General features: G+C 40.3%; 1 protein-coding gene across 3 annotated transcripts in view; it reads right to left on the reverse strand.

The window, feature by feature from the left end:
* The window catches only part of LOC139155805 (cyclic nucleotide-binding domain-containing protein 2-like), a 73,714-nt gene that overhangs the window by 28,167 nt on the left and 30,013 nt on the right, over positions 1-15,534 (reverse strand). For all 3 annotated transcript variants that reach the window (XM_070731087.1, XM_070731089.1, XM_070731088.1), the window contains exon 7: positions 13,832-13,896. In XM_070731087.1, coding sequence (XP_070587188.1) covers positions 13,832-13,896 — 65 coding nt within the window. The remainder of the gene's footprint in view (positions 1-13,831; positions 13,897-15,534) is intronic.

Here is a 15,534-nt window from a genome sequence, read left to right on the forward strand (position 1 = left end):
CTTTGCTATCACATTTTTCCAAGATGTATTTGTTAATATTTGAGTCTGCGGAGAGGGGCGGCATACAAATCTAATAAATAATAATAATAATAAAAAATTAGTATTAATAATACTGCTGGGCGCAGTACCAAAGGATCTCAGCGGACATTTGAAAACCATTGGAATTGACAAAATCTCCATCTGTCAATTGCAAAAGGCCGCTTCACTGGGATCGGCAAACATAATTCGCCGCTACATCATGCAGTCCTAGGTGCTTGGGAAGCGCCCGACTGGTGATGAAATACGAAATCAAGCATAGTGATCTCATTTGCTGTGTTGTACTGACATAATAATAATAATAATAATAATAATAATAATAATAATAATAATAATAATAAATATATAAGTGTCTCTACACACTAAGCCTTCATAAAATTAAAAATCAAGACAGCTATACTGTATAACGGGTGAAACTCAATTTTATAAAGGGCGGCATCAAGGTTGTGTTTGATCTTGGGGGCTGGGGAGGGAGTGGCAAGGATGGGCATGGCCAGCTCAACCTAACTTGTGTTGGGGGCGCATCTGGTGGCCTGAGTGCTCTGCCATCAAAAACAGGCTCCTGAGCTCCATTTGTGGCTGCGACAGCTTCCTGCAAGCCTCTGCCAGCAAAAATGAAGCTTGCGACGGCCGGCTACAACCCTCTCGAGCTTTGTTTTCAGCCGCAATGGCTTCCTGCAACCTTCTGCCAATGATAATGGCATCCTGGAACCCTCTGGTATTGAAAATGGAGCCCAGGGGAGGTGTCACAGAAATATTTCACAAGAAGAGACCTCCACTCCTCTACTCACAACAGAATAGCTTATTCCAGCAGACTTGAAATTCTGGGCTTAGATGGCTTAGAGCTACGTCATCTTCGATCTGATCTAAATACAGTATAGTTCATAAAATCATCTACCACAATGTCCTACTTGTCAATGAACACTTCAGCTTCAACCGCAACAATACACAAGCACACAATAGATTCAAACTCAATGTAAACCGCTTGAAACCTGACTGCAGAAAATACGATTTCAGCAACAGAGTGCTCAATGCCTGGAATACACTACCCGAATCTGTGATTTCTTCCCCAAACCCCAAAAACTTTAACCTTAGGTTGTCTACAGTTGACTTCACCCCATTCCTAAGAGGTCTGTAAGGGGTGTGCATAAGCGCACCATTGTCCTAATTTACCTGTTCCTACTTTGCTAATGTTTATGTTCATACCAATACCTGTTATCTTGTACATGTTTTGTTAAATAAATAATAAAATAAAATAAATAAGAATAAATAAATTCATAGCATTCACAAACAGAAAAGTAAATTGACGTAGAGACCTGATCAGCTCCTTGAATAATTGACAGGCTGGGAACTGCCAGTCACAAGACTAAAGTCTAACAGTCTCTGGGACACGAAACACAATGAACAAATCTTCCAAAACAAATCCAAACAGCCACACTGCGTACAGGTAGTGAAAATGGAGCTGGGTCACCGGAGTGCATTTGGCTTCTGCACACGTGCAGGAAGAGAAATCTCACAAGATGACAAACATGAGTGTGAGATTTCGGCAGTTTTTTTGCTTCTGCGCATGTGCAGAAGCAAAAAATCCTCAAAAATCTCGTGTGGCTGCACAGCCTCTCACACGATTTCGCTTCCTGTGCATGCGCAGAAGCCAAATCTCACTTGGATGTGCCTGCCCACCCGTCAATCATCCAGAGCTGCGCGCGCATTGCACCAAAAGCAGGGGTAAGTAGAAACCCCTGCCCAGAGCGCAGGCAGAAGCAAAAATCCACAGCGAAACACTGGCACATCTGCATCTCTGCGTGCAATTCTGCTATTTGCACAGCTGCAGTAGCAGAATTGTGCTCGAGTTTGCTAGCACTCAGAGCCACGGGGGCAAGCACATATCACCGTTCCACCATAGCAGCCCACCGCTGCCACCTGACTGTTCTGAAAACATCTTGCTTGAACCCGATTCATCATGGAGAGGTGGTCAGTAATTGGGAGGCAGTTTAGAAGTTGCCTTTTGCAGCTTCTGAGAAGCAAAGTCAATAGGCAAATCCAATTCACTTAACAACTCTGTCTCAGTGGTGCAGTGGTTAGAGTGCAGTACTGCAAGCTATTTCTGCTGATCACCGGCTGCCAGCAGTTTGGCAGATCCAATCTCAGCAGGTTCAAGGTTGACTCAGCCTTCCATCCTTCCAAGGTTGGTAAAATGAGGACCCAGATTGTTGGGGGCAATATGTTTACTCTCTGTAAACCACTTAGAGAGAACTGTAAAGCACTGTGAAGCGGTATATACACACATTTTTCCTCCCAAAAAGAGGCTGATAATTTGGGTGTCTCTTATATTCTGAATGTAGCTTTTTCTTTTTAGCCCTAACCAGATGCTAACAATCTTCCCAGCTCTTGCAGGCTCTTTCATTGTTACTCTCTGCCAAGAAGAATGTTTTCCAAGCCCTAAATCTTTGCAGGTTTTTTTTTATTTCTGTACTTGCTCTGGCTGTTTCTTTCCAGGTGCTAATGATGTTCCCAGCTCTTACTGGCTTGCAAGCTCTTTCATTGTTACTCTCTCAAAATAAAGCTTTTTTAAGCCCTAACCAGGGGAGAAAATAATGTGCTGGAGCTGACCAGACTAAGGATACTAGCCAGATGAATACCCGGTAAGCAGATTCTTTTCCATATTTTCCTCCCCCAAAATTAAGATGCGTCTTATACTCCAGTGCATCTTAGACTCCGAAAAATACGGTAAGTCTAAATGCTATTGCTATTAACAACTGCAGTAATTCTCTTAACAATTGTGGCAAGAAAGGCTATTAAATGATGTAAGACGCACTTAACAACTGTCTCACTTAGCAACAGGAATTTTGGGCTCCCTTGTAGTCATATGTTGTGGATTATTTAGATCCTTTGCCTCTAGTCTTTCCTCTTCTAGCAGAAATATTTTTTATAATCTGGTATCTAGTGCCCTCTAGTGGACAGCTATCTAATGAAGAGAACAGTTAGACCTCGGAAAGTTAAAAAAAACCATTACATTCCTGAAGGGTTTCTGTCTTTAGGAAGCTGTAAGGCTTTCAGTAGTATAACATGAAACAAAATAATTTTCTGGTAGTTTTCCATGTAGATAGTAATCAGGCCAGACTGTGCTTAGGTTTTTGCAATTAATGATCTACTAAACTTCAAATACAGATTTATGTTGTCAGAAAACACAGTAGAAACATAGAAACATCGAAACATAGAAGACTGACGGCAGAAAAAGACTTCATGCTCCATCTAGTCTGCCCTTATACTATTTCCTGCATTTTATCTACAATAGATATATGTTTATCCCAGGCATGTTTAAATTCAGTTACTGTGGATTTACCAACCATGTCTGTTGGAAGTTTCTTCCAAGGATCTACTACTCTTTCAGTAAAATAATATTTTCTCACGTTGCTATTGATCTTTCCCCCAACTAACTTCAGATTGTGTCCCCTTGTTCTTGTGTTCACTTTCCTATTAAAAACACTTCCCTCCTGAACCTTATTTAACCCTTTAACATATTTAAATGTATCAATCATGTCCCCCCTTTTCCTTCTGTCCTCCAGACTATGCAGATTGAGTTCATGAAGTCTTTCCTGATAGGTTTTATGCTTAAGACCTTCCACCATTCTTGTAGCCCGTCTTTGGACCCTAAAGCCCCAGATTCAGTTTCTTTAGCATAGGGATGTCAAACTCAAGGCCCAGTGCCCGTATCCAGCTCACGGTGTACCTAGATCTAGCCCGTGGTTCCTCTGCAAATAGAGGGCTCCCAAGCTCCTTTTTCACTGATAGAGGATTTCAGGAAGCCATCACAGCGGAAAATGGAGCTCGGGAGCCTGTTTTCGTTGGCAGAGAACTTGGGATGCTACTGGCGCCCACGAGTGACATTGAGCAAGCCACGCCCACCCTGGCCACACCCACCCAGCTCCCCAAGGTCAAACACAACTCTGATGTAGCCCTCAATGAAATTAGGTTTGACACCCTTGCTCTAACAGTAATGGCAAACCTATGGCACAGGTGACACGTGGAGCCATACCTGCTGGCATATGAGCCGTTGCCCTAGCTCAGCTCCAACGTGCATCTGTGTGCCAGCCAGCTGATTTTTGGCTCACACAGAGGCTCTGGGAGGGCGTTTTTGGCTTCTAGAGAGTCTCCAGGAGGACAGGGGAGTGCGAGGGTGAAACACAAGCCTACTGGGCCCACCAGAAGTTGATATTTCTGACCTCGAGGGTCTCCTGGGGAAGGGGGAAGCTGTTCTTGTGCACCCCAGGCATTGAATTATGGGCGTGGGCACTCACACATGCACAATAGTGCATGCACGTGCTCTTTCGGCACCCAAGGAAAAAAACTTGGCTATCACTGCTCTAGCATCTTCAGAAATTCCCAGCCTAAAAAGATAAAATCAGACTAAAATTTTGGGAGAGTTGCTGCCAATTAGTATCGATAATACAGTTCAATAATTTGGACCAATGGTCTGAACTGTTTCACTCCAATGGAAGAATTGTGGCCAATATTGTGGAAGGTGCAGATTATGGGATGTAATCTGCGGACAATAAAAGACACATTAGTCTGTTGTATTTAGTAACAATGATCAAATAAGGACAAGTAATGGAAATAACACCCCACTAGCTGTCATCTTTCTGGCTTTCTGTTGGGCCCCACCTATCTCTGATGAAAATCACAGCTTGGCCATCTTTTTATTTCACTGGTATACCAGCCTAAATAAAGCAGGAAGGTTTCAATAGATATTGCCCTTATTAATATGTGGAACTATATGAAGGACTTTGGATACAGACTTATGAAGTACAGTGGTACCTCTAGCTACGAACCTGTATACTTACGAACTTTTCTAAATACGAACCGGATGTTCAAGATTTTTTTGCCTCTTCTCACGAACCATTTCCTACCTACGAACCCAAGCCTCCGAAACTGTAACCAGAAAAGGCAGGGAGAAGCCTCCGTGGGCTTCTCTAGGAATCTCCTGGGAGGAAACAGGCCCGGAAAAGGCGGGGAGAAGCCTCCATGGGCTTCTCTAGGAATCTCCTGGGAGGAAACAGGGCCTCCACCCTACCTGTGGTTTCCCCAATTGCACGCATTATTTGCTTTTACATTGATTCCTATGGGAAAAATTGCTTCTTCTTACGAACTTTTGTACTTAAGAACCCAGTCACAGACAAAGGCAGGGGTCGACAAAGTTGTTCAGAATCTAGGAGCCAGCCAAAAAATTTAGGAGCCAGAATTTTTTTTAAGCAAACTTGGTTTTTAATTTAACAAAAAAAACATTACAAACGTTATAAACAACATTTTACTTTTAAAGATAATAAATATTATATTTTGATATTTTAGATTTTAGGCAACATTCTAGTGTTTTTCACTTTGCGTTTTGTGGCCATGAACATGCCTTGTGATTTTAGAGCTGAAGTACCAGTGGTCCACAGCCTTGGCAGGATCAAACGCCTTCACAGATGGCCCATTCATGGTGATCATAAACAAGTCACTTAAACTTTCTTCTTGCATCCTTGATCTGAATTTATTTTTGACCATGTTCATCAAACTAAATCCTCTTTCACAACATGAGGTTGAGACAGGGAGCACCGCTACAATCGACAACAGGTTTCCCAGAACTGGAAATCTCTCGGTGTTGGAGAGTGCCAAATCCAGAAGCTCACACAGTTTCTTTCCTTTTCCAAGGACCTTAAACTCATACCACTCATTGAGGAGTGAGTGAATGCATTGGTCATCACTTTCAGGTGGATAGCTGTTTACGAAAATGATGAGCCAATGCAGTAATCTCAACCACACCGTAGTCTTGCAATGTTGTTCCTGCTGGCCAGGCAAAGGTGTCAAACACTGCGGTGGATCTTTCAATATTTATATCACTTAGAAATCGCACTGTCAAGTATTTAACTGCATGATTAATTAAATTAGCTTTTTCCTGCTGAATTGATGCAGCTACAGTGTTGCTCAGTCCATGTAGCTGTACATTTTGAAACAGTCCTTGAAGAGATGTTCCTGAGACAAATCTGGCCTCATGTTGTTTTGGTGCATCTCTAAGTGAATTGATTGTTGAAATTGTGCTTTTCACATGCAACTCAATTGTGCTTAAAAAAAGCTCTTCCCTTTGAAATATAAGTGACAAGTTTTTAAGAATTTCCAGATAGTCCAGTAGAAAATGGAGCATGTGAACAAATTTAAAATCTGTGAGCTTTCTCAGTAAACCATGGGCAGCTGCAGAGGCACTGTCTTTTTCCGCAGCCACACTTTCTAGGTGGATTGTCACGCATTTCCAGTCTTTGACAAGTGCAGACAGAGCACCGACTTTGCTTGCTACCCATCTGACATTATGCAAGTATTGGAATTTCAGAATTGTAAGCTGCAGGTTTTCTGCTACTTGCTTCAGCTGTCGCATTCTCTTAGGTGAGTATTGATAAAATTGGTAGAGTTTCTTTAAAATAGAGTCAAGGTCATCAATTAATTTAGCTTGTTTTACTGAACTTAATACACTTAAGTTCAATCGGTGTGCAACACAGTGAATGCCAATTAAATGACTGATGTTTTGGCGTATTTTCTGCACCAAGCCATTTTCGGTCCCAATCATGCTGGCAGCACCATCTGTACCAATGGCAATCAAGTGACTTGAAGAAAGCCAGCCTACAAGACCAAGTGTTCTAAGTTCTTCTGTGAGCGCTTCTAAATATCCATCTGCAGTAGCCATTTCAAGAGGAGAAACAGAAAGAAATACTTCTTTGACCCTGTTGTCCTTGATGTACCTGACATACAGAATCAGTTGTTCAACCCCTGCTTTGTCAGTTGAGCCATCTAGCATCAAGCTGACATATTTTGCCTCTTTGAGCTCACTGATTAGGTTTTTCCTGATTATTTCTGCAATATGGGAAATTAATTCTTTGCATCTTTTATCGTTTGCATATTCCTGTCGCACAGCACTCCCTAATTTCTCCGTCAACTCTAGCAACCCTTCAAAATCTGTGAAAGGTCTGTTGTTTTTGGCAATATAATAGGCCACATTAAATAGAATGGTCATATGTTTAAACATGTCTTCATCCATTTTCCTTATACAAGCAGCCAATGGAGTAGCTTCTGGAGCCAACGCTGCATGTGTAGCCTCCACACAATTTAGATGCTGGAGAGACTTTGCGTGCTTTTTGAAGGTTTCAAGTTTAAAGGGTCCTGAAAATCCTTTTACGATCCTAGATGCTTGGTCAGCAATGCCAGGGAAGGAAGCACAAATCTCGCATATAGCTATACCAGTTGTATGGTCAAATTTAAGCCATGCGAGTTCTTTACACCACTCTTGCCTAAATCTCCTGGGTCCAGCAGTTTGACAACGGCTTGTTGATGGGGACTCCTCTGCTGGTGGGTCTTCTCTTGTTTCTTCAGTTACCTGTTGCCCGGCACTTTCTACCTGTTGCACTGCGCTTTCAAGAGAGGTCTTTGTAAAGAACTGTGTCATTTTCAGTTGCTTTTCATTTTCTGGTATTCTCTCTGTTGCTCTGCGCTTCATTTTTTTCCTGAACCCAGAAAAGAAAAAAAAATGTGCACTTTGCTCTGCTATGCCAATTATAACTTACACATGAACTCTTTACCCTTCTTTGTCCGAGTGGACGAGGCAGTACTCCGGCTTCGTTCTCCTGGCGGCACCCGACTTTGTTCTTCCAGCAGCACTCCGCAGTCCGCCATATAGTACTGGTAATGGGATACACTGTGAATATACTGCCATATAGTAACCATATAATTACAGCATATACTGTGTATATACTGCTATACCCTACTTACAAAAAGATTTAGCAATGTAGGAAACTCCATTCAGTGGTGGTCCAGCAGGATAGGGTCTCTCAGCACTTCTAGAGAAGATTAAAAATCAATCTGCCTTATTATCCATGTATTTTATTTTCTAACCATAAGAAGTTTCAAATCCTTTTTTGTAGGAACAACACTTTTCTAAATCAATGAAACAACATACTCACCTACTCAGCGGTGAGCTGCGATGTCCAGCGACGTCTTGCAAGATTCCCTGCACGTCCTGGTTCAGCTCCGGGAGGTGAATGAATGAACTGCCTGCGATGCGCGCTCACAGAAGCCGCGCATGCGCAGTAGGGTGCAGAGGCTGCGGTCGCAATCTTTCCGGCGCTTATCTGCTCTGGAAAGATGACGTCAGTGCAGGGGGCAGGGAACAGCTGCGGTCATGCGCGCTAGGCGCGCATGACCGTTCCACACAGTGCTTAAAGGGAACCTGTCACCTGCAAAAATCATGTTAAAGTGGGTGCAGTAGCGTGTTAGTGATGCGCTATGCATCACTAACACGCTAGTCCTAGGAAAATCCGTGCAGTAGATCCCCCCAAAACAGTACTGCGGCCTCATTGAACGCGGCCGGGGAGGGGGGATGGTGGGGCACACACTGTATGTACATATAGACCCCCTCACACACGGCGTCTCCCCGGGGAGCACGGCCTTTGTATGTACTTACACAAGTAGCGGGAGATGAGAACGGGCCCCCGGCCACAGCGATCCTTCCCCCGTAACCCAACTCTCCCTGTCCAGTCCCGGAGCATAAGGGGGGCGGAGCAAAGTGGGGAAGGCGGCCTGAGCGATACTGTCCCTGCTTCCTCCGATTGGATGACTCCGTGCAGGAGGTGGGATTGGATTGAGAGTAATATTTTTTCTTCTCAACTCCTCAAGCACCAGGCAACATTTTCTAGGCGCCAGACAACATTTTCTAGGCGCCACTGGCGACCAGGCGCCTGGGTTTGTCGATCCCAGGACAAAGGAAAATTCTCTGATTGAACACTCAAAAAAGAAGTGGGAAAACTTTTGTTTCCCAAATGTTATATGCATATCCCAGCGACCAGTTAGGTCCCACAGAGTGGATATTCTCCGGGTCCCGTCAACTAAAGAATGTCGCTTGGCGGGACCCAAGGGAAGAGCCTTCTCTGTGGCGGCCCCGGCCCTCTGGAACCAGCTCCCCCCAGAGATTAGAATTGCCCCCACCTCCTTGCCTTTCGTAAGCTGCTTAAAACCCACCTCTGCCGTCAGGCATGGGGGAATTGAGACCCTCTTCCCCCTAGGCCTTTACAATTCTATGCATAGTATGTATGTATGTATGTTTGGTTTTTTATATTAATGGCTTTTTAATTGTTCATAACATCAGACTACTATTGTACACTGCTTTATTGTTGCTGTTAGCCGCCCCGAGTCTCCGGAGAGGGGCGGCATACAAATCAAATCAAATCAAATCAAATCAAATCAAATCAAATCAAATAAATAAATAAATAAATAAATAAATATGTTTTGTTTATAATTTACTGTTATGTCATATTTATTGTATTGTGTTATTTTCCCTCTTTTCTGTTTATTTGTTGTTTGCTTTATTATCTATGTAAAAAAAATTTTTTTTTTAAAAAGAACCCAGTCACAGAACAAATTAAATTCGTAAGTAGAGGTATCACTGTATGTATCTTTAGTAAACATTTAAATAACATTGATCTCATTATGCATTTGTCGATATCCACTGTTGGATGTAAGGACATCTGAGGTACTTTACAGCTAAATGCATATATTAATTATGGACTTTAAGTCTTGAAGCAAAAATAATCTAGATACGTATGAAATATTAAACAGAGCTGAAGAGTATAGCCTGATCTACAAAAGGGCTTAAGTTTGACATGGTTGCAAAAACCCAAGGCAGAATGACTGATCACTGCTAGGTGAAGCCAAAGATCTGTTTTCCTTTTTAAAAATCACTTAACACCTATTATGTTTAGAACAGACATACAGAATCAAATTTTATCCCTTTTAATTTTTTCTCCCTCTTAATATAGCCCTTTTCTCCTGCCGAAATAATTTTAATAAAAGTGGCAGTAAACAATCTCTATAACTCATAAGCAAACTAACAAGAGATACTGTATGCAGTACAGCAAGTGCCACGTTTAGTGACCCTTTGCATTTGAATTGTGATGAAAAAGTAACTTAGTGACCTTGCAGGTCTACAAAACAAAGGAAAACTGAAGTAAGATCATAAGCACAATTGCGATTACACTTAGTGGCAGAACCAAACTGAACCAAACTGAATAGGATAGGAAGAGACCTTAGAAGTCATCTAATCTTGCTCAAGAAGGAGAATAAAGTGCTCACTTTGTTTAACCTACAGAATCGCTGGTCTCAACTGCAGTTCCTAAATTAGGACTTTATATTGGTTTGGTAGTATTTTCTATCCATCTTTCTTTCTGCACCAACTCAAGAAGGTCAAATCTGCTAATACCGTTCTACAGAGGAATCATTGAGCCTGCACCCCTATAACTGCCTGGTTTGGTTCTGCAGCCCAACAAGACCAACACAGATTTCAGGGGATAATCAGAACTGCAGAAAAAACAATTGCTGCCAACCTGCCTTCCATCGAGGACCTGTATAGTGCACGAGTCAAAAAGAGGGCTGTGACAATATTTACTGACCTGGACATAAACTATTTCAACTGCTACCCTCAAAACGTTGCTATAAAGCACTGCACACCAAGACAACTAGACACAAGAACAGTTTTTTCCTAAATGCCATCACTCTGCTAAACAAATAATGCTCTCAACATTGGCAAACTATTTATTAAGTCTGCACTACTATTATTACTAGTTTTTTCTCATCATTCCTATCACCCATCTCCTCCCACTTATGACTGTTGGACTGTAACTTGTTGCTTGTATCCTAAGATTTTTATTAATATTGATTGTTTCCTGATTGCTTATTTAACCCCTGTGACAAACATTAAGTGTTGTACCTCATGATTCTTGACAAATGTATGGGGTGGACATAAAAATGGAAACACCTTGAAAAATCATCAAAATACTTTTTAATATGGCGTTGATCCACCTTTTGCGGCAAATACAGCCTCAATTCTCCAAGGTATTGATTCATACAAATTGTGAATTGTTTCCAAAGGAATTTTACCCCATTCTTCAGTTAAAGCACCCTCCAGTTCTTTTAGAGACGGTGGTGGTGGAAATCGACTTCTTACTTGAATCTCTAAAATCGACCATAAATGCTCAATAATGTTGAGGTCTTGTGATTGTGGTGGCCAGATGAGATGCTGAACTTCATTAGAATGTTCCTCGTGCCATTCTTTAACACTTCTTGCTCTATGGATTGGTGCATTATCATCTTGAAAGATGGCATCCCCCTCTGGAAACAGTTCTTGAACCATAGGATGAATTTGGTCGGCCAAAAGTCCTAAATAGTGATGGCTGATAATTCTTCCATGAAGGGAAATCATTGGCCCAGTGGATTTCCAAGAAATAGCACCCCAGAACATCGCTGAACCCCCGCCATGTTTGACAGTTGGGAGAAGGCAGTCTGGATGAAATGATTCTTTTGGCTGTCTCCAAACATACATCTGGAGGTCGGAAAAATGGTAAACGATGATTCGTCAGAGAAAATCACATTTTGCCACTGCTCGAGGGACCATTTCTGGTGGTTTCTACACCACTCTAAACACTTTGAAACATTTGTCTTTGAGAGCAGAGGTTTTCTAATTGCAGCTCTTCCGTGGAATCCAGATTTGTGACGCTCCCTTTGAACAGTTTTTATGGAAACTGGGTTCTGTACGTGTCTATTGAGCTCTGCAATGATTTTAGGAGCTGTGGTCTTGCGATCCGCTCTAACAATTCGCTTTAGAGTCTGACGGTCTCTCTCAGACAACTTTGACATTCGACCAGACCTGTGCTTGGATGAGGACGTTTTCCCTTCACTTTCAAAAGCAGTCATTACTTTTGAGACATTACCTCTTGAAACGCCAAACATTCGGGCACTTTCTGTTACACTAGTGCCTGCCATTTGAGCACCAACAAGTTGGCCTCTTTGAAAGTCTGAGAGGTTTGCCATTTCTAGAAGGTTATAACCAATTTCCTTAAACTTCTGTTTAAAAAAAGGTAGTTTAAAAAAACATATCAAATAACAGAATTTAAAAAAACATTAAAATATGTCAAGTTTTGATTGATTTGAACATGTTCAAACATGATGCCAAAAAGTCAAGTGTTTCCAATTTTTTGTCCACCCGCTGTATATTTTCTTTTATGTACACTGAGAGCATCTGCACCAAAGGAAAATTCCTTGTCTGTCCAATCGCACTTGGCCAATAAAGAATTCTATTCTATCTGCACTCCCCTATCCAGTTGCCAAATTTTTACCACCTGGTATTATTTGATCTTATTATTCAACCAGCATTTCTTAGAGAGCGGGTCTCAATTTCCAGAATGAACATAAGGGAAGGATTGTGAATAATAATAATAATAATAATAATAATAATAATAATAATAATTATTATTATTATTATTATTATTATTATTATTATTATTATTATTATTACTACAACTACTATTATTATTATAATTTAGATTTTTATGCCGCCCCATGAATGCCATGAAGGGCTTTATAGGTCATAACCAACACTTTGAATTGTGACCAGAAACTGATCGGCAACCAACGCAGACTGCAGAGTGTTGGTGGGCATATCTGGGAAAGCCCATGATTGCTCTCGTAGCTGCATTCTGCACAATCTGAAGTTTCCGAACACTCTTCAAAGGTAGCCCCATGTACAGAGCATTACAGTAGTCGAACCTCAAGGTGATGATGGCATGAGTGTCTGTGAGCTGTGAATACTTTCAACTGAGTCTTTTTCCTTAAAGTGAATTCATACAGAAAGCACACTAAATGCAATTCGTGTAAATATCTATGAATCCTAATGATCTTGAGATCTTGAGAATACACGCACCCTTTTTGTCAATTTGTTGCAGCACATACAACAAGCACACACAAGTAAATGAACTCAGCAGGATCCAATTAACTTCTCTTTATAAATATTATAACCCATTAAGTAAATATACAATACTGTAAAGCAGAATCCACAAGTACAGAATCAATATTTACAGAAGTAATATTCACAGAAGCAATATAATACGGAGACTAGAGAATCACAGAAGCATATATTTACTAAGTCTGCACTACTGTTTCTACTAGTTTTTTCTCATCTTTCCTACCACCCATTTCCTCCCACTTATGACTGTATGACTGTAACTTGCTGCTTGTATCCTTAAGATTTTTATTAATATTAATATTGTACCTCATTATTCTTGACAAATGTATCTTTTTTTTGTGTACACTGAGAGAATACACACCAAAGACAAATTCCTTTTGTGTCCAATCACGCTTGGCCAATAAGAATTATCTTCTGTTCTATTTCTAAACAATTTTTTCTTTTAAGAAAAAGGCCAATTATTATGGGGGAGGGAAATAGATTTCTATCCAGTCATTGGCGTGATGTTTACTCCACAGAAGTGAAAATTAAAGGTGATTATTGTTATTTCCCCTCAGTACCCAAAATAACCATCAATCTGCCAGTGTTTTGCAAGGTGATTTATGGCAAGAAAGACATTTTCAAGGTTTTTTAAATTTCATTTTGCTCAGTGTGTCTTCCAAATACAACTAATATCAGAAATTGTACTAAAGTAAGCAAGCTTATGTTTCCCATTATTATGGTTCAGGTTTTTTTACTGTCTTTCCTTTATTTTCAATGATTTTTTTTAATTTTATAGCATTTGAAGTGCTGTGGCTGATATATTACTGAAATTAAGATTTGTGCCTATCAAATGCACATATTTCGTACACAAGACTCACAGATACTATAATCTAGTCTGAATGCTTAATCTCAACAATTTGGAAAATAATAAAGTTACTTTTAGAAATCTGGGGCTGCTCGTCTCTTATCTAAAACATGCACTTAAAAAAAAGCAGTTACCTTAAAAACCGGCAAGTTGCATGGTATTGTTCATACCTTATACTGGCAAGAGCACTTTCAAAAACCTGTTAAATGAAGAAGAAACAACAAATCTGTTTACAATCAGCTATATTGTGCTTCACAATAGTCTCCCTCGCTATAGCATAGATCAGTGATGGGGAATCTTTTTTTTCCTCAGGTGCCGAAAGTGTGTGCACATACTATTGCGTGTGCATGTGTGTTCACACACATAATTCAATGCCCCCACATGCATGCACGACCTGCCCACGCTGCCCCACGCATGCATGCACAACCTGCCCACTCCCCCCTTTCCCAACTCCCGGTGCATCCTGGAGCCTGAGAAGGGCAAAAATGGCCTCCCTCACCTCCCGAAGGCCAGAAACGCCCTCCCAGAGCATCCATGTGACCCGAAAATCAGCTGGCTAGCGCACTCATGCGCACTGGAGCTGAGCTAGGGCAATGGCTTGTGTGCTGGTAGATACACCTCTGCATGCCACCTGCGGCAAGAAAGTTTGAGGAAAGATTAATCCTCAATAACAGAGTTGATTTAATCAACATTTGGAGAAGCAGGAAGATACCTTTTGATAAGGAGATTGGGATATAGGGAGACAACAGGAAGAATTGGCAGCACAGGATTGTACTGGGAGAAATGTTTAGATTGAACAAAAGAATTGAAGCACTAAAAAGGCGAAGAGATGATGGGTAGAAAAACTGCCCTTTAAATATTAAAGTATATAAACTAAATATTATGGTAGCTTGATTATAAGCTAAGGTTGCAGAAATAAAGCTAAGTAAGTTAAGGAGGTAGATAGGGGAAATATTAGAACATATTTTTTAATAGAATGAATAAAAATAATAGAAAGATTATAGGTTTATAGATGTCAGGCATTTCTCTTTTATGGTCAAATAATATAATGAGGATTACATACATTTGATTAATGTGATATAAATTATTAACATTAGTGCGAATTATGAATGATACCTAGTTAAACTTCTTCATATATAATAGATAAAAGTTTAAATTGAGCAAGAAAGATATAGATGAAGATAGATGCATTTTTTGTTCATGTAGGTTTGAACAATATGAGAATTACTTAAATTTGATAAATCTGATAGAGATTATTAATACTGTTATTGTGAATTGGATTAATAAGTATGATACCCATAATCAACTCTGTTCACACCCAATATGGATGTATATTTTAATAGTAATAAATATATATATATATTAAAAATAACAGAGTTGACTGGTTTCACAGTTGAATTTAAAGGTGTACATTAATGTTTATATGGACATATCTGAAAACAAGGGAAGAGGTTATAATGCCATGGAAGAGTAGTCAGCCTAGAATTTAAAGGAGGACATTATCTCAAAAACTGCTTAATATGTCTGTTTCAAAGATGTAAAACATAAACAAAAATTAGGATTTTAAACTTACTCATCAGAAATTAACCACAAGACACCAAACTAAACAAGATTATACTTATTGCAATAATTGTAACCATTATTCTTAAAACTTCTCTGTATTCATTTCACAATCTTTAGGGAAATCTGTACACCCCTTTTGGCCAATTTATTTCTGTTACTCTCCGCAATCTCTTAGTATTATTATTATTATTATTATTATTATTATTAATTAGATTTGTATGCCGCCCCTCTCCGAAGACTTGGGGCGGCTCACAGCAGCGATAAAAACAATATA

This window comes from Erythrolamprus reginae, unplaced genomic scaffold (genome assembly GCF_031021105.1).
Source record: "Erythrolamprus reginae isolate rEryReg1 unplaced genomic scaffold, rEryReg1.hap1 H_63, whole genome shotgun sequence".
Classification (NCBI taxonomy): domain Eukaryota; kingdom Metazoa; phylum Chordata; class Lepidosauria; order Squamata; family Dipsadidae; genus Erythrolamprus; species Erythrolamprus reginae.